A 25,650-nucleotide genomic window follows, 5' to 3' on the forward strand; every position below is an offset into this window, starting at 1 on the left:
TAAGAGGTGAATTAAGACAAAACAGAACAACAGAACAACAAATACATACCTCCCTTTTGTCACATTTTTGTCACTTTTTCATTGATTTTTTGTAATTTTTTTGTTGTGTTTTTGTCACATTTTTGTCACTTTTTCATAGATTTTTTTTGTCATTTTTTTGTTGTGATTTTGTCACATTTTTGTCATTTTTTCATTGATTTTTTGTCCTTTTTTAATCGTGATTTTGTCACATTTTTGTCACTTTTTCATTAATTTTTTGTCATTTTTTAATCGTGATTTTGTCTGATTTTTGTCATTTTTTCCATTGTTTTTTTTTGTCATTTTTTAGCATGTTTTTGTCACATTTCTGTCACTTTTTCATTGATTTTCTTGTAATCTTTTGTCTTGTTTTTGTCACATTTTTGCGTTTTTATCCTCGTTTTTCCTCATGATTTTGAGGCTTTTTTCAAGAAGCTTTTAAATTTGGGTAAAGCCAAATTGGAGAAACTGTGCAGGTGTGGGTTAAGAGGTGAATAAAGACACAGAACAACAAATACATGCCTCCACATTACACACATTAAAGCCCCTCTTTGCTGAACTGAACTGCTCCTGCTTTACTCACTACAGTTTCCCCTTGTTCTCAAAGTGTGGAAAGTTATGTCGCAATTTGTGCTCAGTGCTTGTCAACCAGACCCCAGGCACCCCCCCCTCTCCCCCCCCCCCCCCCCCCCCCCTCCCTCTCTCTCTCTCTCTCGTCCCGTGAGTGAGGGGTGTGCACCGCTCTGCTCCAAAACCATGGCTCTCCCCCTGAACGGCAGCGAGTGCAGTCCATGCAGGAGCGTCTCCACGTTCACGGGACCTCTGGAAACTCCACTTTCTCAGCTTTTATCGCAGTTTCTCCTTTTAGTGCCTCGGAGTATTTGAGGCGGGAAGCTTTTCGCTGACTGTCAGGTAAATGTTTGCTCTTTGCATTTGTTTGAGATGTTTGTGTCTCTAGAAAACGGACAGTTTCCATGCATCTGTGGCTGCCAAAGGAGGGCAGCTTGGAATGGATTGTAGACATGAAAAATAGCACTTTTTCTGAGGATGTGAAGTTCATTAACAGGTTTGGGTTAAGAGATTTCACTTGTATTATGTAATAAATTGTAATGATTTAGGCTCACTGGCATTTCTACTTTTGAGAAATGGGACTTAATACTGGATGAGACTGAACTATAACCATATACTTGTACAATCTACTACTACTCACTGATGAACTGACCCAGTGCAGGTGATGTAAGCTCCTCCACAGCGATGTCATGCAGCTGAATCATGAATCTCTTTTTATTAAGGTTTTGACCAAGTTTTGCCACTTTTTCATATTTTAGTCACTTTATTTTATTATGTTTTTGTCACATTTTTGTCACTTTTTCCATTGATTTTTTTGTCACTCTTGTTGCTTTTGTGGAGCTCTTTTTATTGAGTTTTTGACACATTTTTGCCACTTTTTCATTTATTTTTTGTCGTTTTTTCATTGTGTTTTTGTCACATTTTTGTCAATTTTTCCATAGTTTTTTTTTCAGCGTGTTTTTGTCACATTTTTGTTGCTTTTGTGGGCTCTTTTTATTAAGTTTTTGACCAATTTTTGCCACTTTTTGATATTTTAGTCACTTTATTTTATTATGTTTTTGTCACATTTTTGTCACTTTTTCCATTGATATTTTGTCATTTTTTTCATTGTGTTTTTGTCACATTTTTGCCACTTTTTCATTGATTTTTTGTCATTTTTTCATTGTGTTTTTGTCACATTTTTTCATTGATTTTTTGTAATTTTTTCATCGTGTTTTTGTCACATTTTTTGTAGTGTTTTTGTCACACTTTTGTTGCTTTTGTGGGGCTCTTTTTATTAAGTTTTTGACCAATTTTTGCCACTTTTTGATATTTTAGTCACTTTATTTTATTATGTTTTTGTCACATTTTTGCCACTTTTTCATTGATTTTTTGTCATTTTTTTCATTGTGTTTTTGTCACATTTTTGCCACTTTTTCATTGATTTTTTGTCATTTTTTCACCGTGTTTTTCTCACATTTTTTCATAGATTTTTGTCACTTTTTTTGTCACATTTTTGCCACTTTTTCATTGATTTTTTGTCATTTTTTCATCGTGTTTTTGTCACATTTTTTCATAGATTTTTTGTCATTTTTTCATCATGTTTTTGTCACATTTTTTCAGCGATTTTTTGTCACTTTTTTGTAGTGTTTTTGTCACACTTTTGTTGCTTTTGTGGGGCTCTTTTTATTAAGTTTTTGACCAATTTTTGCCACTTTTTCATATTTTAGTCACTTTATTTTATTGTGTTTTTGTCACATTTTTGTCACTTTTTCCATGTAATAAATTGTATTGATTTAGCCTCACTGGCATGAATACTTTTGAGAAATGGGACTTAAGACTGGATGAGACTGAACTATAACCATATACTTGTACAATCTACTACTCACTAATGAACTGACCCAGTGCAGGTGATGTAAGCTCCTCCACAGCGATGTCATGCAGCTTAAACAGGCCGTTTATCCAGGGCTGGGTCAGGTATAAAAACAAAAGGTTTAGGTGTTGAAAAAATGAAAGTATCGAAAGCAAGGACCGAAAAGAAAGTCTTTATACTCAAGTTTTGATGCTGTTGTTCATCAAAATGTTAAATAATGTAATAAATAATAAAAAAGTGAAAGACAAGTTGAAAAAAATGGTAAAAAATGGGAGGAAAAAAGGAAAAATGTGGGTAAATTTGGGAACATTTTTGGGATAAACATGTAAAAATTAAAAGTGCAACAAATTGGGAAAGAATGTAAAAACTTTGTGAAAATTGTGGAAAAAGCGCATTAAAAAATTGGGGAAAATTTTGCAAAATTTAGGGAAAACAATTGAGAGAAATGTGGGGGAAAAGAAAAAAAAAAGGGAAAATTAAGGGGGGTAAAGAACTTGACATGTGTTGGTAGCACTTTGTTTTACAGTACTCTTGATACATTGTACTTAACTAAATTTAGTACAATGTAATGAGCTCTGCAACAATGTGTAATAACTTGTACCTATGGGTTAGATACACAATGGAATAATATGTATTAGTAGTTTGTAGGTACATAAAGTAATAAGGTGTAACTCTAACCCTAAGGGGCTCATGTCCTATTACATTATGTACTTACAAAGTACAAATACAAGTTATTCCATGGTGTATGTACTACATAGGTACAAGTTATTACAGATTGTTGCACATTACATTGTACTAAATTTAGTTTTGTATCAAGGTAGTGTCAAATAAAGTGATGCCAATGTGTTTTTCCGCCCTTTTGTAGTTTAAGGAAGTTTCCTGATTGTTTCACCTCAAACAAATGACACAAAATGCAAAAGAAATGAAAAGTAAAGGAATAAATTAACATTATTAACCTGTTTTCTGGTTCCAGATGACAAACAATGTGCAGTATCTACAAAAGTATCGTTCAGGGATTGGTATAGAAAACCATATATTGTTAAAGTACTGGCATCAAATATTTTTTAACAATATCCAGCCCTACTTTTATAAAAACCTCAGCTCAAACAAGAGCAAACGCTTTACATTTAACTTCCATTGTCTCGTCCAAACTCTAAAACTCTGTGCTTTTTCTGCCAAAGACTTTAAACCTGACGATTATAAAGTCCCATGACGACGATTGAGATTGATCAAAGTAGAGATTGTGATTTTGATTAAATTCCTTCGGTTTTTTTCCTCCTTTGTGTTAATCCTCGCTTATACTTTAGTCACATAGATTTATTTTATACCAAGTTTTGCCTCGGTTTGTTCCTGTCACAGACTTGTCACGTGATACAACTTTACAAAATGCCTTTTTTTCCAGGCTTTTGGCTCTTTTGACTATAGAGGCGAGTGTGTCTGTCCTGCAGAAGCTCTCAGGTGATAGAACAGTTCAAATTAGCAAGTCTGCATCATATCACGGGTTTGATATTCGCCTCTGCCTTTACAGTCGTTTAACAGGTTTTTATTGTAATGTTATTCATGCTTTACTGTGTGGCCCGACCTCTCACTGACTTAAAAAGTTAATAGATGTGCTGTGACAACTCCCTTTTCCATCCAACAAACTAATATATGAACCTCTTCACCTCTGCCTTAACCAAGTGCATGTTTCCATGTTCACCATTACCCAAATCTAAAAGCTTCTTGCAGCCTATGTTTGAAAGGGAAAACCAACAAAACTGATCTAAATTGATCTTTTTCCTCGTGTTGTTGCCGTGTTGTCGTTAGATTTAGACACTTTTTCATTTTCATGTTACTTTTTTGTCACTTTTTCATTGTTTTTTTTGTCACTCTTTTGTGGGGCTCTTTTTATGAAGTTTTTGACACATTTTTTGCCATATTTTAGTCACTTTATTTTACTGTGTTTTTGTTACATTTTTGTCACTTTTTCATTGTTTTTTTCTCATTTTTTCACTGTGTTTTTGTCACATTTTTTTTTTTGATTTTTTGTCACTTTTTTGTAGTGTATTTGTCACATTTTTGTCACTTTTTCATTGTTTTTTTGGTCACTCTTTTGTTGCTTTTGTGGGGCTTTTTTTCTTAAGTTTTTGACCAATTTTTGCCACTTTTTCATATTTTAGTCACTTTATTTTATTGTGTTTTTGTCACATTTTTGTCACTTTTTTTATTGTGTTTTTGTCACATTTTTGTCACTTTTTCCACATTTTTTTTGTCATTGTTCTATCTAAAAAACAAAAAATTCATAGATCTTTTTCCTCCTTTTGTTGCCGTGTTTGTTCATTGTTTGTTTTTGTCATTCTTTTGTTGCTTTTGTGGGGCTCCTTTTATTAAGTTTTTAACCCATTTATGCCACTTTTTTATATTTTTGTTAAAAAAAAAATGGTTGCGTTTTTGTTGCTTTTTTTCATTGATTTTTTGTCACTTTCTTGTAGCGTATTTGTCACATTTTTGTCACTTTTTCATTGATTTTTTGGTCACTCTTTTGTTGCTTTTGTGGGGCTCTTTTTATTTTTTGACCAATTTTTCCCACTTTTTCATATTTTAGTCACTTTATTTTATTGTGTTTTTGTCACTTTTTTCATTGGTTTTTTGTCATTTTTTATTGTGTTTTTGTCTGATTTTTCTCAGTTTTTCTTTGATTTTTTGTCATTTTTGTGTGTGTTTTTGTCAATACTTTGTCATTTTTTCATTGATTTTTTGTCATTTTTTTATCGTGTTTTTGTCACATTTTTGCGTTTTTATCCTTGTTTTGTCGTGATTGATTTGGGTAAAGCCAAATTGGAGAAACTGTGCTCAGTTCAGGTGGGGATTAAGACATAGAACAACAAATACATGCCTACACATTACATACATTAAAGCCCCTGTTTGTTTTCTCAGAAGCTTTGGCGACCACAGTCTAACGCTCTTCTTCATGAGTTCATAAAAGCTGCAGCTGTATTTTAATGACAAACTCTGAAATTGTTGCCAAAAATCTGATGCAACTCCTGGTTTTCCAGCTCAAATGATGCAATAAAGCTTCACGTGTGATAATGCAAATGAGCCGCCACTTGCCCCGCCCCATGACTTTGATCTCAAAATCCCACTAACGTCGTCGGTCAATGGTCGAGTAGACGGTGGTCGCTGCAGTTTACTGTCAAACAAACCTCTCAAACTTTGCTCTAAAGAAAACCTCATTCAAGTACATTACACAATCTCCAGCACTGTGTTTTCCCGCGGGGGTTCCTGTGCAGCGCGGGGCCTTTTTAGACCAACACAATGAAAACCTTTTTGTCATTTTTATTGTGTTTTTGTCAATTCTTTTTCATTTTTTCATAAATTTTTTGTCATTTTTTTTATCGTGTTTTTGTCTGATTTTTGTCATTTTTTTGTTTGTTTTTTGTTACATTTTTGCCATTTTTTCATTGATTTTTTGTCATTTTTTATTGTGTTTTTGTCTGATTTTTGTCACTTTTTCATTGATTTTTTGTCACTTTTTCATTGATTTTTTGTCATTTTTTTATCGTGTTTTTGTCTGATTTTTGTCACTTTTTCATTGATTTTTTGTCATTTCTTTTTCGTGTTTTTGTCTGATTTTTGTCACTTTTTCGTTGATTTTTTGTCATTTTTTATCGTGTTTTTGTCTGATTTTTGTCACTTTTTCATTGATTTTTTGTCATTTTTGATTGTGTTTTTGTCCATTTTTTGTCATTTTCATTGATTTTTTGTCATTTTTTTATCGTGTTTTTGTCTGATTTTTGTCACTTTTTCTTTGATTTTTTGTCATTTTTTTATCGTGTTTTTGTTACATTTTTGCCATTTTTTCATTGATTTTTTGTCATTTTTTTATCGTGTTTTTGTCATTTTTTGTCATTTTCTCAGACTTTTTGTCATTTTTTTATCGTGTTTTTGTTACATTTTTGCCATTTTTTCATTGATTTTTGTCATTTTTTTATCGTGTTTTTGTCTGATTTTTGTCAGTTTTTCTTTGATTTTTTATTGTGTTTTTGTCAATTTTTTTATTATTTTTTTTTCATTTTTTATCGTGTTTTTGTCTGATTTTTGTCACTTTTTCTTTGATTTTTTGTCACTTTTTATTGTGTTTTTGTCATTTTTTGTCATTTTCTCATTGATTTTTTGTCATTTTTATATTGTGTTTTTGTCTGATTTTTGTCACTTTTTCCATTGTTTTTTGTCATTTTTTTATCGTATTTTTGTCAAATTTTTGTCACCTTTTCATCGATTTTTTTTGTCATTTTTTGTTTTGTTTTTGTCAAAAAAATGTTTGCGTTTTTGTTTTGTCGCTTTGGCGACCACAGTCAACGCTCTTCTTCATGAGTTCATAAAAGCTTCAGCTGTATTTTAATACAAACTCTAAAATTGTTGCCAAAACTCCTGGTTTTCCAGCTCAAATGATGCAATAAAGCTTCACGTGTGGATATGCAAATGAGCCGCCACTTGCCCCGCCCCATGACTTTGATCTCAAAATCCCACTAACGTCGTCTGTCAATGGTCGAGTAGACGGTGGTCGCTGCAGTTTACTGTCAAACAAACCTCTCAAACTTTGCTCTAAAGAAAACCTCATTCAAGTACATTACACAATCTCCAACACAGTGTTTTCCCGCGGGGGTCCCTGTGCAGCGCGGGGCCTTTTTAGACCAACACAATGAAAACCTTTTTTGTCCTATAGCCCTGGACTTATGAATGCACCCCTTTGAGAGCTCAGACGTGGACTCTGACCCCAAACAATGGGTTTTAATGGGGCGGCGAGCGCTGTGCGGACATTGCCACACTGCGGGCCTGTTTGTAGGGTTAACCTCGCGCTGAGGGGCCGTGATTACTCGGTTACATAACGCCCTGAATGAGTTGTAGTACTTTGATTAGTGCTTTGGTTTGAAATAACAAAACAGCTAAGATTTTTCAAGACTCTACAACAGGGGTAGGCAACGTCAGCACAGAACCTCTGGCCCTCAAGGTGATTTTGAGAAACATTATGACACAAATCAGAAAGTACTTTAACATTTTTACGGTTAAAAAAATGGGAGAAATACTGTCAATGTACCCAATTAGGTCATATCATGTACAACTCTGGCATTAGTAGAAAGTGCACTGGAAAAAAAAAATATATAGAAGAAATGACAGAAACCTACTTGAATTAAGAGATCCAATCTAAAGTTGGAGTAGATTTGGTCTGGTCCCAGATCAGATAAAACATCTTATCGCCAATGGAACAAGTCATTATTCTCTTAACTCAGATTATATTGAATAATTTCAAGTGAAAAACAAATCTTTTTAAAAGTAAAAATGTATTTGTCTGATTTCAAAGTGGATTTCATGCTTGTTCCACTGGCATCAGCATTTGTATCTTAGATTAGTCCAAACAGACTCAAATTCAACATAAATAACCTTTATTCAAGCAATTTTAAGTCATTTATCTCATTTGTCTCATTTAAAGGAACAGGCCACCGTTTTCACATACTGAGATATGTTCTTACCTTAGCTTAGGCGAGTTCTTTAGGACCTGTCTGATCTTCACCCGTGCCTTCAGTCACGTAAACACAGCGCAGACGGTGTTAGCATTTAGCCTCTCCCTCTCTCCACTATAGCTCCAAAACAGGTCAAGATAGAAGCTACCAAGCTCTTCCACGTTTTCCCTATTTAAATATGGTTACGTGAAGTGTTCCACTACAAAGTATAAATACACAAAATTAAACAATGTGGATTTTCTAAGCGGATAAAAGGGGGAACTATATTGTAAGGCGTAATAATACCAGGAGTAATTCGAAATCTGCGCAGTAATCTTCACTTTATGCCTGTGTCGATGGAATAATTTTAACCATTTTGCATTTAAAAGACCTTATATTTGAGCAGCATCAGCTTCGTGTTTGTATAAACTACGCAGCGGCGGAGTGATCTGCTGGAAAATAGTCCCTCAAAATGCGATCATTCATGTGATGCAGGTCAGTTATATTCCAAACATTATTCTATCGACATTTATATGGTTAGTCTGGCGTTATAAGTGATTTGCCTCAGGTGCTCTGTGGAGCGGGTCACACTGTTTTTAATGCAGGCTAGCTGATACCATAGAAATGCACTAGCCTTGCACTAGCGCCAATCAGCAACACTCTGGATTACTAGGAAATGAGGCCCTGTGTCAAAAATCCTGTAATATCCCTTTAAGGTGTAGAATGATCCCAGACCTGTTCACCACAACTGCCTCTAAAATCCTGCACTGTCACTCAAAGAGTTGTTACTTTGGGTTCATGCACGAGCTGAATATAGAAGCTGCAGTTACACGTATGACCTGAGGTGGCAGTAGTGAGTAAAAAAATGCACATTTTCATCTCTAGCCCCATTTAAGCGCAAACTGTCATTAGAGAAAATAATGGCATTGCTTAACTGTTGTTTTTTTCATACACTTTTTTGAAAACTGAAATCGTCTACAGTGTTTTGCTCAAAAGGTAAAGTTTACTTTTTCTACTCAGGGCTGGACAAATGAAACTGCTGATAGGATTTATTGTAGTGAACCCGCGATTATTCCCCACAAACTGTTTGCAGTGACGACACCCGCGTTCCTGCCGCTGTGGGCGCCCTGACCCGCGTTACATAATTGGAACTGGTTTTTCACCGTGTCACTCTCGGCGCTGTGCACACACTGGTGAACCTCACTCGCGAACCTGTCGGGTCTTGTTCAAACATTGACTCGAGGTGAAGAGGGAAAAGTGTGGTTTTAGTTCTTTTGTGTGAAGGCTGTAAACGCTGCAGAGGAACACGAACCTGTGAATGTGCGCTGTGTTATTTCAAACTGGGTTGAAGTTTCCCCCGGATGAGGCTCAACGGCGCCACCCAGTTAGAAACTCGCTCTGAGTTCAGGAAGTTTGTTTGTGACGGATCTTAGAAATGATCCATGGTTCAATTATCGTCAACTGGACCGGGTTGATTGATTTGAGTCTTCTCGCTCTTGTAGGAATTCCTTTTAATATCAAATGTTTCATTCTTCAAACCATTTCAAACGATTCCAATATTGTCACAAATGTACAAAACTAAAACAGAAGAGCATGGATTAAACTGCACCATGGCTACTTTGGAACAAGCGGCAAAAACGGCAAAATAAATAAAGTAAATTATCCCACAAGGCCTCATATAAGTCAAGTTTTATATATAGATACAGACGGCATCTCGTCATAGAAGGGGGCGTGTCTTCGCCGAGGGGGAAAATAGAATCTTTAGAGAAAGACAATTTTCCCTCTTTTTAGCCATTTTCTGGTGGAATATCAACTTATTTATCACATACAAATAAAGTCAAGTGTAAATCGGGCCCATATGGATATTTTCTCACAGCAGATTGTTCAGTAGAAGAGAAAAAATGGCAGTTGTAGCAAGCGCGAGCTAACCGTTAGCATTAGCCCGATGCTAACATGAAGCATCAAGTTAGCATTCTCCGTTATTTATGTATTTATGGGCTGTTCAACGACTTTGCTCCTCCCCATGTCTTTCTATCTTTATTTAGTAGAAACTATGTTCATATTTCAGCGTTTTGTTAAAGTAGTTTTTTGAGTAATTAAGAGAAAGAAAATTTTTTTCAAAATTGTTTTCCCCCTTAACTGTTTTCAAACATGACCATATATGGGCGATTCCAGAGATGCCGTCTGTATCTATAATTCTGTATAAAACACATGCAACTTTTCATGATTAAAAAATCTGTAATAATGGACCAGGTAAAGTCCCATCGAGGATAGATAGATAGATAGATAGATAGATAGATAGATAGATAGATAGATAGATAGATAGATAGATAGATAGATAGATAGATAGATAGATAGATAGATAGATAGATAGATAGATAGATAGATAGATAGATAGATTTTACAATAATTGACTAAATGAAGTGTTGGGAGCAGTGTTAATTTTGACAACATATTATTGTTAGAGAAATAACAATGGTGTTCGAGAGGATAGATGAATGACAGGCAGCAGTCTGGATGTCTTATGCAGGAGAAGTTTATTTACCATCGGTGCGGGACCCGGAGACATGAACTCGAGACATTGCGCTAGTCCTACCATTCAAGTCTGTCTATGCTTCCACAGAAGAGGGATAAATACCCTCTCAGAGCGTCATACTGATACGCAAGCATTCAGTGGCAGAGAGTGGCGCCTGAGCACCACAGTCAAGGCTATGACAGAGATAGTACGACTGTACAGCCTGACCCAGTATGATAAATAGCGATTTAATGTTATCCTCTAACACTCCTCCCTTTCAAAACTACAGTTTTCTAGTGGTTTTGACTAAGTGAAAAAAATCAAAATTAAACGCCAGCATAAAATAAACCTGAATCAACTACCTAAGTTTCAATTTAATCCAAAACCAAGATTTTAGAATAAAATCAAAATTCAAATGGTTTATCTATGCCCTAAGTGGAAGCATACACAGAATTGACATTTCAAAACAACATTCAACACTTCATGTGAAGTACCACAGTACATAGTTATACGGGTCATTGTGATGGAAGTAAATGACCCCCCTCCCAGTGACCCCAAAGTACTGAGACATGTGCATCATTAGATTCACTAATCACCCAATCGGGGCAAATACTGCTACCAATAAAAACACATGCATCAAGTACTAAAGGCGTGTAAAAGGGGGTACCATGACCAAACCTCAAATCCCCGACCTGATTGCCAATTATCAGGGATAAGTAAAAGATCATGGCCGCCAATCAGTTTCTTCTGCAAATGATATATTATTGGTCCAAGTCAGAAAATGTACATACAATAAAATACAAACACAACACAATATTCAAAGATATGAATCAATCAATTCTCATGAAAATCATATTCACTTATTAAGAGAATGCTCATAGCAAACTATTAATCATGAAACAATCTTCATACCGGATGGTTAATTTCAACACAACACTTGTGAGGCCCGTCAAAACACCTCCAGGTGCTTCAGATCTATACGGATCACGAGTAGACTATCGTGCCGTAACACCTCTTGGTGTGTCTTTGGGATTATTCTGCCCACACACACCAAGAGTTCCCTATTGTCTTCCAAGTCTTCAGGTTGAAATAGAATGGCGTGGAGAATTGGCAGCGTCCATTGAGAAGGGTGCAAGCTCATACAATCGTGCATAATGAATTTTCCTTAAAATTCAAATCTAACGAGATCGTAAGTCTTATTATTTGTTATCCCTTGCTTCCAATGTTTTAATCAAGATTAAAAATAATGTTACTGAAAACTGCTAAGCAAGAAACCATCATTCAGGACAAAATATATTAAATCCTCTTATACTTCAGGCGTAATGGCCTCTGAAATAGAGCTTAAAACCCTTCCTTTTTGACCTAAACATACCTGCAATGAGCAACACACACAAAACATAACATGAAAGAACCTCACCACAAGATAACCAAGTATTGAATACCTGCCCTTTTATCTTGTGAATCTGTACCTGCAAAGTTATGAATTGAAATAAAATGAAATTGGTAAGTTGAATAACTAAGCCATAAAGAATAAGCACCAAAGATTAAAAAATATAAATGCAAAATCAAAATATAAGCTGAAAACTGACTGGACCAAAATGAGTAATGATATATAGAAAGAATAAAATAGAAAAATAGAAAATGCTAAAATAATAATAATAATAATAATAATAATAATAATAATAATAATAATAAATAGGTAAATATAGAAATAAAGTATTTAAAAATATATATATATCTAGCCTCACACTAAGTCCTAATCAATCTATATGCCTTTAACGCTCCCTCGGTGTTGGCCACTAGTGACGGACTTCAGTGATATGGCCAGAAAAGAATAAACAAACACTAAATAAATGAACACTAAATAAATGAACAATAAATCTAAAATACATGCTGTAAAATTAAAAATACATGAAAGCTTATTAACTATAAAAGAGTAATAAAATGTAAAATAATAAAGTATATATAGCTAAGTAAAAATGTAAATATAGAATAAAAGCACTTATGAATATATAAATGAAAATAATAATGAAAAATGAATAATAAAATATAAAATAATTAATGTAAAAAATGTAAATATAAAATGAAAGCACTTATGAATATATAGATGAAAATAATAATGAAATATGAAGTAAATGTAAAAACAGTGGGAGTGTGTAAGATGAATCTTTCCATTTAAACTTTATTCAAACTCCAATGGATGTGTGTTTGCCTTCCTGCCAGATCCAACCTGTCTCTCAGGTCGCCTGTGGAAAGAATGTTATACCTTGCAAACATCAACACATCAGTATAATTTCTACAAACTTACCGATTAAGTATGACCTTTCACCAGAGTCAGCTTCAGCCATCATGACATGAATATCAATCATTACTATCATTCGCAAGTTAAAATATTTGATGAGATAATAAGTGTTTCTTTCTCTTGCTTGGAAACACAAAATAGATACACAAAGGATACTGATGCTCAGGCACGGCCTCCAGACATCCAGAACAAACCAACATTTTCTTCTTCCACGTTGCCTCCTGCAACAATAAAGAAGCACACTCCGGCCTGCATAAGGCCATATTATATCATGCCATTGGTATTATTGTTCTCGGCTCATCAGCTCCCGTCCTGAATCAGACCCTCCTGCATCAGAATTCCTCCTGTAAATTCCCTGTCTCTGTGGGAAATTAACGTCATCAACCTGGAAATAATATGGATTAAAACATGTTACACACTCACAATCAAAACAATCACACTCTTTAATATCATTTTATAGTAAATATAAAATTAAATCATGGCATTAGTATTGTTAGTATGAAGCAATAATGGCATTACACATTTCCTATTTTCAGAACAACTGGGTTTCACTTACACAACTTTTCTTTATTCTTTATTATGTTGCGTTATTTCTGATACTTTCCCTGTGTTTAATTATCAGGTTTTAGACTTGAAATTAAACTACTTGCTGTAACTTTTGTTTTCTCATTATTTGTTTATTTAGATCAGAAAGAGTCACAATTATTTCTACAGAGAGCAAATCTCCTCTGCTTCTTGGCCCCTCCTTTTTTCAACAATTATAACGAGCTCCGTGTGCACCCAGAGTCGTGATTAGTGTTGAAAGCTGGGCAATATACTTTTGAGGCCATAAGTGTGACCTTTTGAGTGACTCTTGAGATACTGGATTACACTGAAAACTCTTGCTAGTCCGAAATAAAACATGTTTGCCAGCACAAATTTCAAATTTGAAGACACCACTTTACTTACACTGTATGCAAACCTCTTCATTAGGCTGCATACAGCTCGAAATCACAGCCTCAGATCTAAATCTAAGAACACACGATGCGTTCAAATCTGGATTCAGCCTCCACTGACAATTCTTTGCAAACAACACAATATCTCAACCTAAGCATCCTAAAGTCTTCCAATGTAAATGATCACCTTTATCATAAACGCTTCAAATTAACATACACCAGTATCTCCACTGATCAAAATTTAGGACTTCTCATTTTACCTAAAACCGAAACCAACAACAAAATCCAGAATCAACTGCACAGTTAATTTCTGTGCAAAACTCACTCAATTTACTTAAATTAAATTCACGACATCTTTTATCAATTTCAGAAAGTTCAGAAAGAACATAAACACAAACAACAAATTGTTAAGCCTTAACCCTCCTTGGGTACTAACAAAAAATTAATCCCTACAGTCCTATCAACAAAACTATTTCACACGAGTGGTAACTTGTGGATATTTATCTTTCAAAGTTATGTTATCGGCTGTTACAGATCAATGCAACTGCGCTACACAGTAATTTGGGAATTACTCTATTTTTGAGAGGCTAAAATGTTGTTTATTGCATACTATTACTGACTGAACATTCAAATCTCTCTGTCTGTCGTTTTATTATTTTATTTTTGTAAAAAATTGTTATCTCTTAAAATATCCAATAAAATGTATTTATTTATTTATTTTAACTTGATTATTTTTGCTGTTTAAGATGCAGACTCATTGACCAATTTGAGCATTCTATAGTCAAAAATATCAAAATGAGAAAAAAAATAATAATTATAAATCGCAGCAAAAGAGGATCCCATGGGCCGCTGACCCATCGGCAAAAACACCAAAAATTGCTAAAAAAAAGTAAATATAAAATAAGTATATAGCAAAAAAACTTAAAAAATGTAGGTCCAAGTGGTACAGAGAGCAAGGCATCAGACCTGGGCAAATTGTGAGCACTAGTCCTCCTGCAGACGACTGTTCAAGGCTTTCGAGGGGCAGCAGCAGCGGGGCTTTTGTTGGCATGTTTTCGAGGACAGTTTCTCAGCGAGGCAGAGCAGACTCTCAGTTCGGTGGACGATCAGTTTGGCGGACTTTCTCTTCGGCAGACTATCGATTCGGTGAACTTTCATTTCAGGGTCTTTGAGCAATGCACTTGGACCAATGCCCACGCAACGCGCAACAGGCCCTTGCCTTTTCCCATCACCACCAAAAATGGCAAAGTAAAATCTAAAATCTAAAACCTACAAAATTCAGCATGTCCTATTACGCAAAGCATCACAAAAATAAAAGCAAAAATTCTGTACTTTATCAAAAAAGGCCCATCCTCAAAAGAGTCAATGCAGCATGCTTGAAAGTAAGCATAGTGTTATTCATTTCTCCTTTTGTCTTTAATGTGTTTAATTTTAGTTGCCTTTAGGTTCTTAAAACCACATCACTAAGATTAAAACATCAAGAATTGAGATACTGTACTACAAGTTTTCTTTAAATCTTTAACTATATTTTACTATATTAAATTCAATTGTCTATTCCAGACTTAAATTAAATTGGTCTCTAAAGTTTAATTTACACATTTCTGGTCAGGACCCCCAAAAACCCTTTGCGAACTATTCGAGATATAAAGTGTTTAGTAATTTAGACAATGTCAAGCAAAACAGCACTTAAACTCTTTTATATTATTTGCATAATTTTCTTTTATTTGACCTCTATATTCAAATCAGTGCTGTTTGCAATTAGGAATTATTTAAAATTCATATTATCTCAGTGCTCGCTATCTCCTGGGGGATCCTAACCCCTACTTTGGGAACAACTGTTCCGACTAATGTTGGAATTTATTAAGACACTTAGTTTGCATTCTAAACCTCTGGTTACCTTTGTCGCAAATATGTTTCTCCTAAACACAGTTTGGACTCCAGCTGACCTTGTCTTGAACCTTGTTCTCGAGGCATTACTTAGAAGAGCAAAGGAAGTGTTTTGACTACTCCAATCTAATCTTGGGCACAAAATGTAACAAAGCAAATACTTAAACTATCTTTAAAGGAACCAGGAAGCCAACCTGCCGTAATCTGGGCATCTCTCAATATTCAAATCTTTTATGAAGATTAACGATGTGCAACTCCTGTACAACTGAGAGCCTATATAGACATTCAGAGCCTAGAAAGACAGAGTTAAATTTCACTTTACCACAAGTCTAAACAGTGAAGACAAAATAACAAAATATAATATTTTTCAGGTCCTGGTACTTTTAGAACCAGGCCTACAAACTCAGGCTTCTCAAGCAAATCACAGCAGAACAACATTTATCCATCTATTCTATTATTGGGCTAATAAACTAAAAATGCAAGCCATTTCAACTTCTCGATTGTGCACATTTTACTTTTAAATTTGTCTGACTGTGATCAATATCATTTGTTTTTATTGCTCATCACACCCAAGTCATACCTTTTACTAACATAACTACTTGTAGTTATACATCTTTCCCTCATAGAATTTTTCCTTGTGTATTTTAAAACCCAGTTGTTATACTCACAAGTTGCAGCTAAAACAGAGACATTGTGACATTGTGACACCGGAAATCAGTCCTCCACACAGTTCCTGTGGCCTGTAACAGATTATAAAGCAGCATCAATTCACAAAAATAACACATTTTTCAATTCATCATCACCGTCATGTGAACATCAATTGATTGTGATTCAAAATGCGGACATTGTTTACCCTACGGGGACTCTTAACTTGTATCATTGCTTTACCAATGCAAACCATTTATTCTATGAAATAGTTATAGCAAACAATGTTGGCATTTTGTTTTGTTAAACTGACTCAACAATCTTCCGAGGCAAGAGTTTATCAGGAACGCTCTGCTCATGGACCTTCACAGACAGAGACAAAACAATAACAGATAGGAGAAACAGTAGATGTGGACAGAGGAGACAAGGCAGAGACACAAAATGTGAGCATCACTCTCCCTGAATTATTCTTACTTTGAAATAAGTGAAAATGTTCATAATTTGGTCTAACATTATGTCATTGCATCTTGCTGAATGTCAAAGAAACCGAACAGCATCAGGTCACCCCTAACAACACAATCTGTCCTTTGTATAAAACTGACAGATCCCTTACTTTGTTCATTCAGACCCTTGTTCTTCTTTGACCCTGTGTCCGTGAAAACTCTCTACTCTCGTAGTTTGTTGCTTGTGAACACGGTCGGTGTTATACAGCAAGACCTTCACTTATAAGTCCAGATATAGGTGAAATCTCTGGCAAATTACTTATGTGAGAGTAACATTACTTTGAAATAATTTAGTTTTTACTCGCTCAAGTGCAGTGGTGGAAAGCAACAAAGTAAAAGCACAAGTACAAGCAAAAGGTAAAAGTATGGGCATCTTACTTTTCTTTAGTAAATTTATGATGAATGAACCTCTACTTTACTTCACTATATTTTTCAATTGGGTTAAAAGTAAAGCATTTTATTTTCAAAGTGACCTCATTACGATGAACTGGTTAGACCCAATTTAGACTTGGTTTAGTGGTTTAGTCTTTTAAACCTTGTTTTAAACCCGGTTCAAACCTAGTCCAATGGTTTACTCCTTTAAACCTTGTTTTAGACCTTGTTTAAACCGGATTCAAATGATTTTAAAATCCTGCACAATAATCTCTTAAATACCTTCACCTTCCGCCTATAAAGCACATTCCACAATGCATAACTCAACACTTCTACTTAAGTCAAAATCATGTCAGATACCTTCACTTCTTCTCAAGTAAAAGAATCTGTATCTGCACTCTTAAGTAAGAGTGTCGAGCAATTCCTCCACCACTGGATTTTACTCGCTCAAGTGTACTCGAATGCTGTGAGTACTGAGTAACTGTGAGGATGGTGTTGCCTCTATTTTACTTTGTTGGTGTCAGTGTAATCTTATTACCAAAGAATGTACAGTTTTACTCAAATAAGCATGTTGTTATCGCAAAATAACTCAGTACACTTTATGTTCTCTGTGTGTCCATTATAGCCCTAAGAAAAAAATTCAAACAAACATCAAATAAACCAAGCAAACAAAGCAAACCAAGCAAGGAAGCACAGAATATGAAATATAAAAACATGGAAATAAAGATCTACTCGCTGCATCCAGAGCCATAGCCATCAGTTACATTTCTCTCAATGTTCATCAGTTGATTCTGGAGTTTCACAGTTAGATTAGAAATGAACAAACACAACAGCCTCCATAGGTTGTATATGGAGCGTACGTGTTCCTCTCTTTTGTGCACATCTCAAAAATCGGTGCTAAGCGGGTTATCTCTCTTAGGAGAAAAATATCCTAGGTTCATCTCCTACCCATAATCCCTTAGCACCAGTACAACTACTCTCTCTACTTCTTGTAACTATTCTATAGTCAGAAGAAAAATCAGCAGATGTATATTAAACCACAAGCTTTTATGACCACTAAAAACAGATAGTTCTATTCAAGTTTTCACACCAGCCTGTGGTCACAGTCCTGTGACTGTGGCGTATTTCTAAGTCCAACTGCCTTAGTAATTAATTACACGGCCTATGTAATTATTACCGACTCAATATTCAGCACTTAGTTCAAAATTAAAAGTAACATGAAACAACAGCTTTACACAGTATAGCCCACAGCTTTTGCTTTGACCCACACTTGCTATCCGTAAACCAGACATAGAGACCAGTGACCTGGACCCAGACTCGTTTACAGCTTTCTGGAGCATTCTAGCTTCCTGGCTATGTCGGTGTGAGGCCTTTTGTTTGACACTAAAATTAACATTAAACAAAGCTTTACACTCAAGATAGTCTATAATATGTGTTCCTCACTCTTGCCTATGACGGCTATGTGGATAAACAGTAGAGTCAACAAGTTTAAAACCTGACCTACTCTAAACTGTATGCATGGAGCTTCACAGATTATTGCAGCTATTTCAGTTCAAGCTTTGTGCATCGGAATACCCCAGTCACCTAGTGGACCTAAAGTCCCTACTCTCGACCGGAACCAAACATCCAGAATTAACCAATAACATGAGATTATGTCATTTTTACTAATTGTACGTTTCCCATTGCATTGTTCTTTTTTCTATCAAGCGTGAATCTGGCAAGGCCATTCCCCCTCCCTTTTATCAAAGGATAAAAATGCACCTACCAGATCAGCTGTAGACATGTTCGTTGACGCCAAATTGTTAGAGAAATAACAATGGTGTTCGAGAGGATAGATGAATGACAGGCAGCAGTCTGGATGTCTTATGCAGGAGAAGTTTATTTACCATCGGTGCGGGACCCGGAGACATGAACTCGAGACATTGCGCTAGTCCTACCATTCAAGTCTGTCTATGCTTCCACAGAAGAGGGATAAATACCCTCTCAGAGCGTCATACTGATACGCAAGCATTCAGTGGCAGAGAGTGGCGCCTGAGCACCACAGTCAAGGCTATGACAGAGATAGTACGACTGTACAGCCTGACCCAGTATGATAAATAGCGATTTAATGTTATCCTCTAACAATTATAAATACATTTTAGTCGAGATTTAAATAATTCAAATAATTCTCTTCAATTTTAGTCTAGTTTTAGTCGACTAAATTTCAGACAAATTTAGTCGACTTTAATGCCTAGGCGTTAATTCAACCGTCAGCGTAAGAGCCGCACCTCTGTAGTAGCCAATCATCGCCCTCGGTCCCGCTTTTAAGCCCCAACAATCATGGTTCGTTCGCTTCCCAGCTGCGATGCGACCCACCTCCACCCCATCTCCACCTCCTATTCACCTTATTCCGGGAGCTCGCGTGGGCGCCGCCATGAATTGTGCCCGCCCCTTTTCTCCTATGTGTTAACCAATCCACATTTAAATCAGTCACTACACGAAAACAAAGCCGTTTTCAGGCCGCGCAGAGAAACGCTGCAGTGTCGACATGTTGGTGCAAATGAACATCGGACATTTTACACAAATCAATCGACTAAACATCAGATTTGAGCGAACGAAATGAACGGGCTTCGCGCTCGACTGGAAGTGTCTGGACAACGAGGTGCCGAGACAACGCAAAAAGAGGCAAAAGTGGGCGGGGCGGAATAAGGTGAATCCCTCCACCAGGGTCCAGGCTCCGTGGAAGACACCCCTAACTCCAAGCTGTTCATCCATACTGACTTTCATACATCGATGTCGACCGCCGGGGTCTGATCGCCAAAACTAATACACATGTCAATAAATCTTCCTAATCGCTGCTTTCGTCTGAGTCCATCCAGGTTGAAGTAATAAGTAATGGCTGAGTCAAAACTGTCTGACATTAAATAGTGACAAAACAGTCGCAATGTATTTTACAAATAGAGGTAAACGTATAAATTGTCCAAATATTAAGGAAATAAAAAATGTTAATGAATTTAGGCGTAACCCTGGACCCAACTCTGACTTTCAAAAATCATGTAAAAAAAACTTTCTTTAAAATTTAACTTGTCCAACTTTAGATACATACGGGGGTCTCTTACCACAGAGGCGTCCCATTTGTACCTGAACTCCATGATCTTGTCACATTTTATGTATTGTATATCGAGTTGGTCACAAGGCTGTAAAACAGTTCTGGGGCCTCTTGAATCATTATATAAATATGAACTCAAGATCCATGATAAGAAACCCAGGCGTTATCACCATTGTCAAACACTAAATAAGTATGGAATTCTGAATTTTACAAACCCAATATTCTACTCTAATGTTTGCTTGCTTTTAAAAATGATCCATGGAGTCACTGCACCCCCTCTGAGAAAATGTGTAACTCTATGTACTGATAAAATGACTCGAGCTACTCGATCCACTTCTAGAGGAGAATGCAGCGTCCCAAAATGTAAAACTGCCTTCACTAAATCTGCTTCTCTGTGATCGGGTCAGTGGAACAAATTGCCAACAGAGATTATTGCAAGTACGACATTCAAAAGTTTTGCGCATTTGACTAAAAAATGGCTTCTAGAAAAACAAACTTGCTCATGATCTGTAACGTCATGTGGGAGCGACTGTTCACCTAGAAAAAGGACCGGTAGAAAAGATCTAATGTTCCAATCTTGTTTAAATTAAATGTATGTTTTTGATGATGTCAAAATGTATACATCCATGGTCAAGTATTCATCTACATTTAAAATCAGTGTTTGTACTGTAACATCAACCTGCCCAAGGACGACAGGTGGAAATTAGCATCTTTGCTATAACCTGGCACATTGCATCTTTCCATTTGGTCAATGTTAAATTGTGCACTGTCCCTGTCTAAATAAAAAACATACCATATCAATACATTCAATCCAGGTGCTTCATGTTTGTTCTCTACATGAACAAAGCTCAGAGCGGTTTCTTTGGCAGAAAAGATCTGAGGCTCTTTCAAACTGTCACTGAAGTTTGTTTCTTCTTTTCATTTGTATTTAGTCTTTTTTTAGTCTTAGTTTTAGTTAGTTACAGTTTTAGTCTCATGAAACATTTTTGATTTAGTTTTAGCCCAATTTCAGTCACAAAAATATTACTTTGACTAGAATTATGACAAAGTGAACCCTGGTGTTTGAGATCAGTGACAGATCCTCTCTCCTCCCTCAGGTGTGAAGATGCTGGGCAAATGCCTGTCTTTCGGTCGCTCCCTGGTGCGGAGGAAGGTGGTGGACCTGAACTCCCTGGAGGAGTCGAAGCTGTGCCGCTGCCTCGGGACGGTGGACCTCATCGCGCTGGGGGTGGGCAGCACTCTGGGGGCCGGGGTCTACGTCCTGGCCGGGGAGGTGGCGAAGGGAAACTCCGGTCCCAGCATCGTGATCTCGTTCCTCATCGCCGCCCTCGCCTCCGTCATGGCCGGGCTGTGCTATGCCGAGTTCGGGGCGAGGGTGCCCAAAACGGGGTCGGCGTATCTCTACAGCTACGTGACCGTGGGGGAGATCTGGGCCTTCATCACCGGCTGGAACCTCATTCTGTCCTATGTCATTGGTACGTCTGTGATCTGAGCATTTCCCGTCACACTGAACCCACTTCTATCTGGAAACACAGGCTGTTTTTTAGCTAAAACTTAAAGGAACAGGCCACCGTTTTTCTAAACTGAGATGTGTTCTTACCTGAGCTTAGACGAGTTGACCTGTCTCTCTCCTCCCTATCCTCTAACGGGGTGAAGTTAGAAGCGACCAAGCTCTTCCATGTTTCCCCTATTTAAATATAGTTACGTGAGTAGTTTCACGATCCAAGATCCTATACCGGGGTAGGCAAGTTTGCATCGTGGAGGCGGATTTTCATCATTCCCAAAACACCCAAAGGCCGAACCTCAACATTGTGGCCTAAAGTACTAAAGTAAAGAAATATTTCTACAAATGCCAAGGTTTTATATCAGTGGTTTTACTTCAGGTGGCTTTGGGACCCACCATTACCCTCGGATTACAAGAGGACCCAAATAAAACTGTCATTTGTCATAAATCGTATAAAATATTGTATTTTCCACACAAGTTTTCAAGGCCATGGGAACCCAGGGTACTTAGGGCGCTGCAGCACCCCCTGGTGGATAGTTTGTGAACTGCAGGCAATATTAACCCCTTAACTCCCACCTGAACCGAGCACATTTTCTCCAGTTTGGCTTTACCCCAGTCCAAAAGCTTCTGGAAAAAAGCTGTGAAAATCGCAACAAAACTGAGACGAAAACAATGATGGAAATGTGAAAAAGTGACAAAAACTTTAGAAAAATGACAAAAATGGACAAAAATTTGACAAAAATGTGAGAAAAATTTGACAAAAAATTGCGAAAAAGGACGAAAAAGTGAGAATTTGACCAAAAAAGGCGAATAATGTGACGAAAAAGTGACAAAAAATTGACAAAAAATTGACAAAAAAGCTAGAAAAATTTGACGAAAAATTGCGGGGAAAAATGGCCGAAAAAGTGAGAAGAATTTGAACCATCTCGGGGCCTGAGAACTTCAGGGAGGGGCCTCCTGGTGGTTCCCAGAGTCAATAATAAACACGGTGAGGCTGCGTTTCAGTTTCATGCAGCTAAAATCTGGAACAGTCTCCACGAGGATGTGAGACAGGCCTCAACTCTGACAATGTTCAAATCCAGGCTGAAAACAGTTCTTTTTACCAATGCATATGACTGAAAGTATTTTATCTGCACTCTCGCCTTTTACTGTAATTGATTAATTTTATGTTGATGTTTTTATTGATTCTATTTGTTTTCAACTGTGAAGCACTTTGAATTGCCTTGTGTATGAATTGTGCTCTACAAATAAACTTGCCTTGCCTTAATTTGACACAAAATTTTTTGAATAATTTGGCGAAAAAGTGACAAAAAAGTCACGAAAACTTGACAAACATGAGACGACCGCCCAACAAAAAAAGTGATGAAAAAAAATCTGATGTGAGGAAAAAGATCCATTTAGTTTTGTCGGTCTTTCAAATGAGGTGTTACACTGGCCTACAGGATTTGGGTAAAGCTGAACTGGAGAAAATGCTCTCGGTTCAGGCGGGAGTTAAGAGGTTAATAAATAGGATTTATGCACAGAAAAAGTATTTTGGGGGTACATTTTGTCCCTCAGCGCCCCCTAACTAAAACATCTTCCCACGGCTCTGCAAGTTTTTGTTGAACAAGCCGTCGATTTCCCGTTAAGACTGAAATTATGAGCAAAACAACCCAGTAACATTCACTTTAACAGGCACAGTTAGTTGCAGTTTAGATGGAAAATATTGAATAAAAGTTCCCTATAGACTCGCGGCCCACTGAAAATTGTTCCGTGACCCACTTTAGGGTCCTGACCCACCAGCAGAGAATCACTGTTTAAAGAGGGGGTATTATTCTTTTTTCAGTCACACAGCACCAGTCTATATCACACTACAATGATGAGCAAACCTTCTGTTGGTCTGTAAATGCAGTAAAGTAGAATAACTGCCTTGTATAAAATTGCTCTCTCAAAATGGCTGTAGTGAATGTCTTGAAATAGGCCTCTGTCTCTTTAAGAACCTCTGACCCTTTCCGACACGCCCCCTCCACACGCTGTCTGTGGCATCAGTGGGGAGGGGGTTCTGCTGAGGAGCAGTGGTTGGTTACTCGGCTGGTGACGAAAGCTCGGAGGCGTCTCCAGGAGGTGGGGGCGTTCCTAGGAGGACTCAGGCAAACCTATCCCTAAAATGGCCGCCATCAGAGTTTTTACAGATTACTCAAAATACGTGAATGTGCCAAGGCAACACTTCAGGCATGTTTTTAATGAGGGAGTGACATAATAACATGATGTAAAGCTTGAAAAAGTCCATTTTGCAATAATACCCCCCTTTAACATTATATAAGACCAAGCCGGATGACAGGACATTTTTAAAATACTGACAATATAGACAATATAGAAGCTGCAGTTACGCATAAGACCAGAGGTGGCAGTAGTGAGTATAAAATGACTAACTTGCATCTATCCCCTTTATATAAAGATTCTCAGGTTCTCATCCAAATCCTATCTTTGATCACTGATCACCACTGCAAAAACAGCATTTCAGCAACAGTATAATCCAAAATAGCTGTTTTATTTTCCCCAAATAGGCAAACATAGTGCATTTGACGTAGTTTCAACCCATTAGCATATAGAGAACTATGTCTAGACCTTATGTGGTCAGGAGCTCCTCGCTGAAGGATCATCCCACTGTTCACAGGGGCATAAACACATAGTAATTCTGTTGTTGTGCTAAATAACCTCCTTGTGTAACAGGCACCTCGTCCGTGGCCCGCGCCTGGAGCGGGACGTTCGATGAGATGATCGGGGGACACATCGAGACCTTCTGTAAAACCTACTTCAGCATGAACTCGCCCGGTCTCGCCCCGTACCCCGACTTCTTCGCCGTCTGCCTCATCCTGCTCCTCTCCGGTGAGACTCTGGAGGAAACAATTTGTTTTTATTGGGGATGAATCTGTGCCGTTTGTTTTGACTTTAACGAAGTCCTGATCCTGATCAAATATAGACGGGAGGTTTTGGTGAAGTTGCACAAATACGAAGATTTTATTACTTTTATACCTGTGGCGGAAAGAAACTTGATTCTTGATATTATTTCAAGATCCGACCACCGCCGACTGACTCGCATTCACACAGGGAAGTGGGTGGAAGTGTCTTGCCTAGGGATGCACCGATACCGATACCAGTATTGGGTATCGGGCCGATACCACATGCTTGTACTCATACTCGTACTCATTCATGAGGTCCCGATACCATTTGACGTGTGGCCAGTGCAGCTACGAGGCGCAGCTACGAGGCGCAGCTACGAGGCGCAGCTACGAGGCGCAGCTACGAGGCGCAGCTACGAGGCGCAGCTACGAGGCGCAGCTACGAGGCGCAGCTACGAGGCGCAGCTACGAGGCGCAGCTACGAGGCTGAGGAGAGAAGAAGCAACAAACTGGAGAATTGTTTAGTGTAAATACAATAATCCACATAGATCTGACTTTATTACAGACTGCGCTCTCTAAACCAGAGTCTGAGCTGGATTTAACCAGAGCTTAATGTTGTTCGTGCTGCAGCGTCTGCAGTGTTTACAACATACAGGCTAACGTTGCTAACTCGCGGCTAGCAGTTTTGGCCATTCTGACGCCGTTTTAAGCCCAGGGGTTTATTCACCTGAAAAACTAACCCAGCGACTAAAAAGTCCTCAGAAAATCCAAATTAAAGACATACAGCATGTTTATATTGAGCCAAAATGAGCTGCAGCAGAACAATGAAAACGCTGTAGCTTCTCGCTAAGTTACTACAAACACACGAGAAAATCTACAGGAGCTGAAGTAAAGACGAAAAGAGACCATTTAAGTAACATCTCAATACTATTGTTAAATAAAAATACATAAATGAATAAAGCTCAGGCATTGGGAGCTTTTGGACATGAGCTTTTCTGTCTATGATGGACAGAGCAATAAAAATAAAAAATTATATTGAATGAAAATAAAATAAATGGCATCAGCACAATTCTAATATAACTGCTCTTAAATGTGTC

The 25,650-nt window shown here is 37.2% G+C and overlaps 1 protein-coding gene across 1 annotated transcript in view; it reads left to right on the forward strand.

The window, feature by feature from the left end:
* Positions 1-820: 820 nt before the first annotated feature.
* slc7a2 (solute carrier family 7 member 2) overlaps positions 821-25,650 on the forward strand; it is a gene marked incomplete at its 3' end in the record, with an annotated part of 52,093 nt that continues 27,263 nt past the window's right edge. Inside the window, exons 1-3 of the mRNA XM_079557032.1 lie at positions 821-930; positions 21,265-21,642; positions 24,384-24,539. Coding sequence (XP_079413158.1) covers positions 21,273-21,642; positions 24,384-24,539 — 526 coding nt within the window. The 5' untranslated portion in view covers positions 821-930; positions 21,265-21,272. The remainder of the gene's footprint in view (positions 931-21,264; positions 21,643-24,383; positions 24,540-25,650) is intronic.

The sequence above is a fragment of the Gobius niger genome (genome assembly GCF_951799975.1).
Source record: "Gobius niger genome assembly, chromosome: 5".
NCBI lineage: Eukaryota > Metazoa > Chordata > Actinopteri > Gobiiformes > Gobiidae > Gobius > Gobius niger.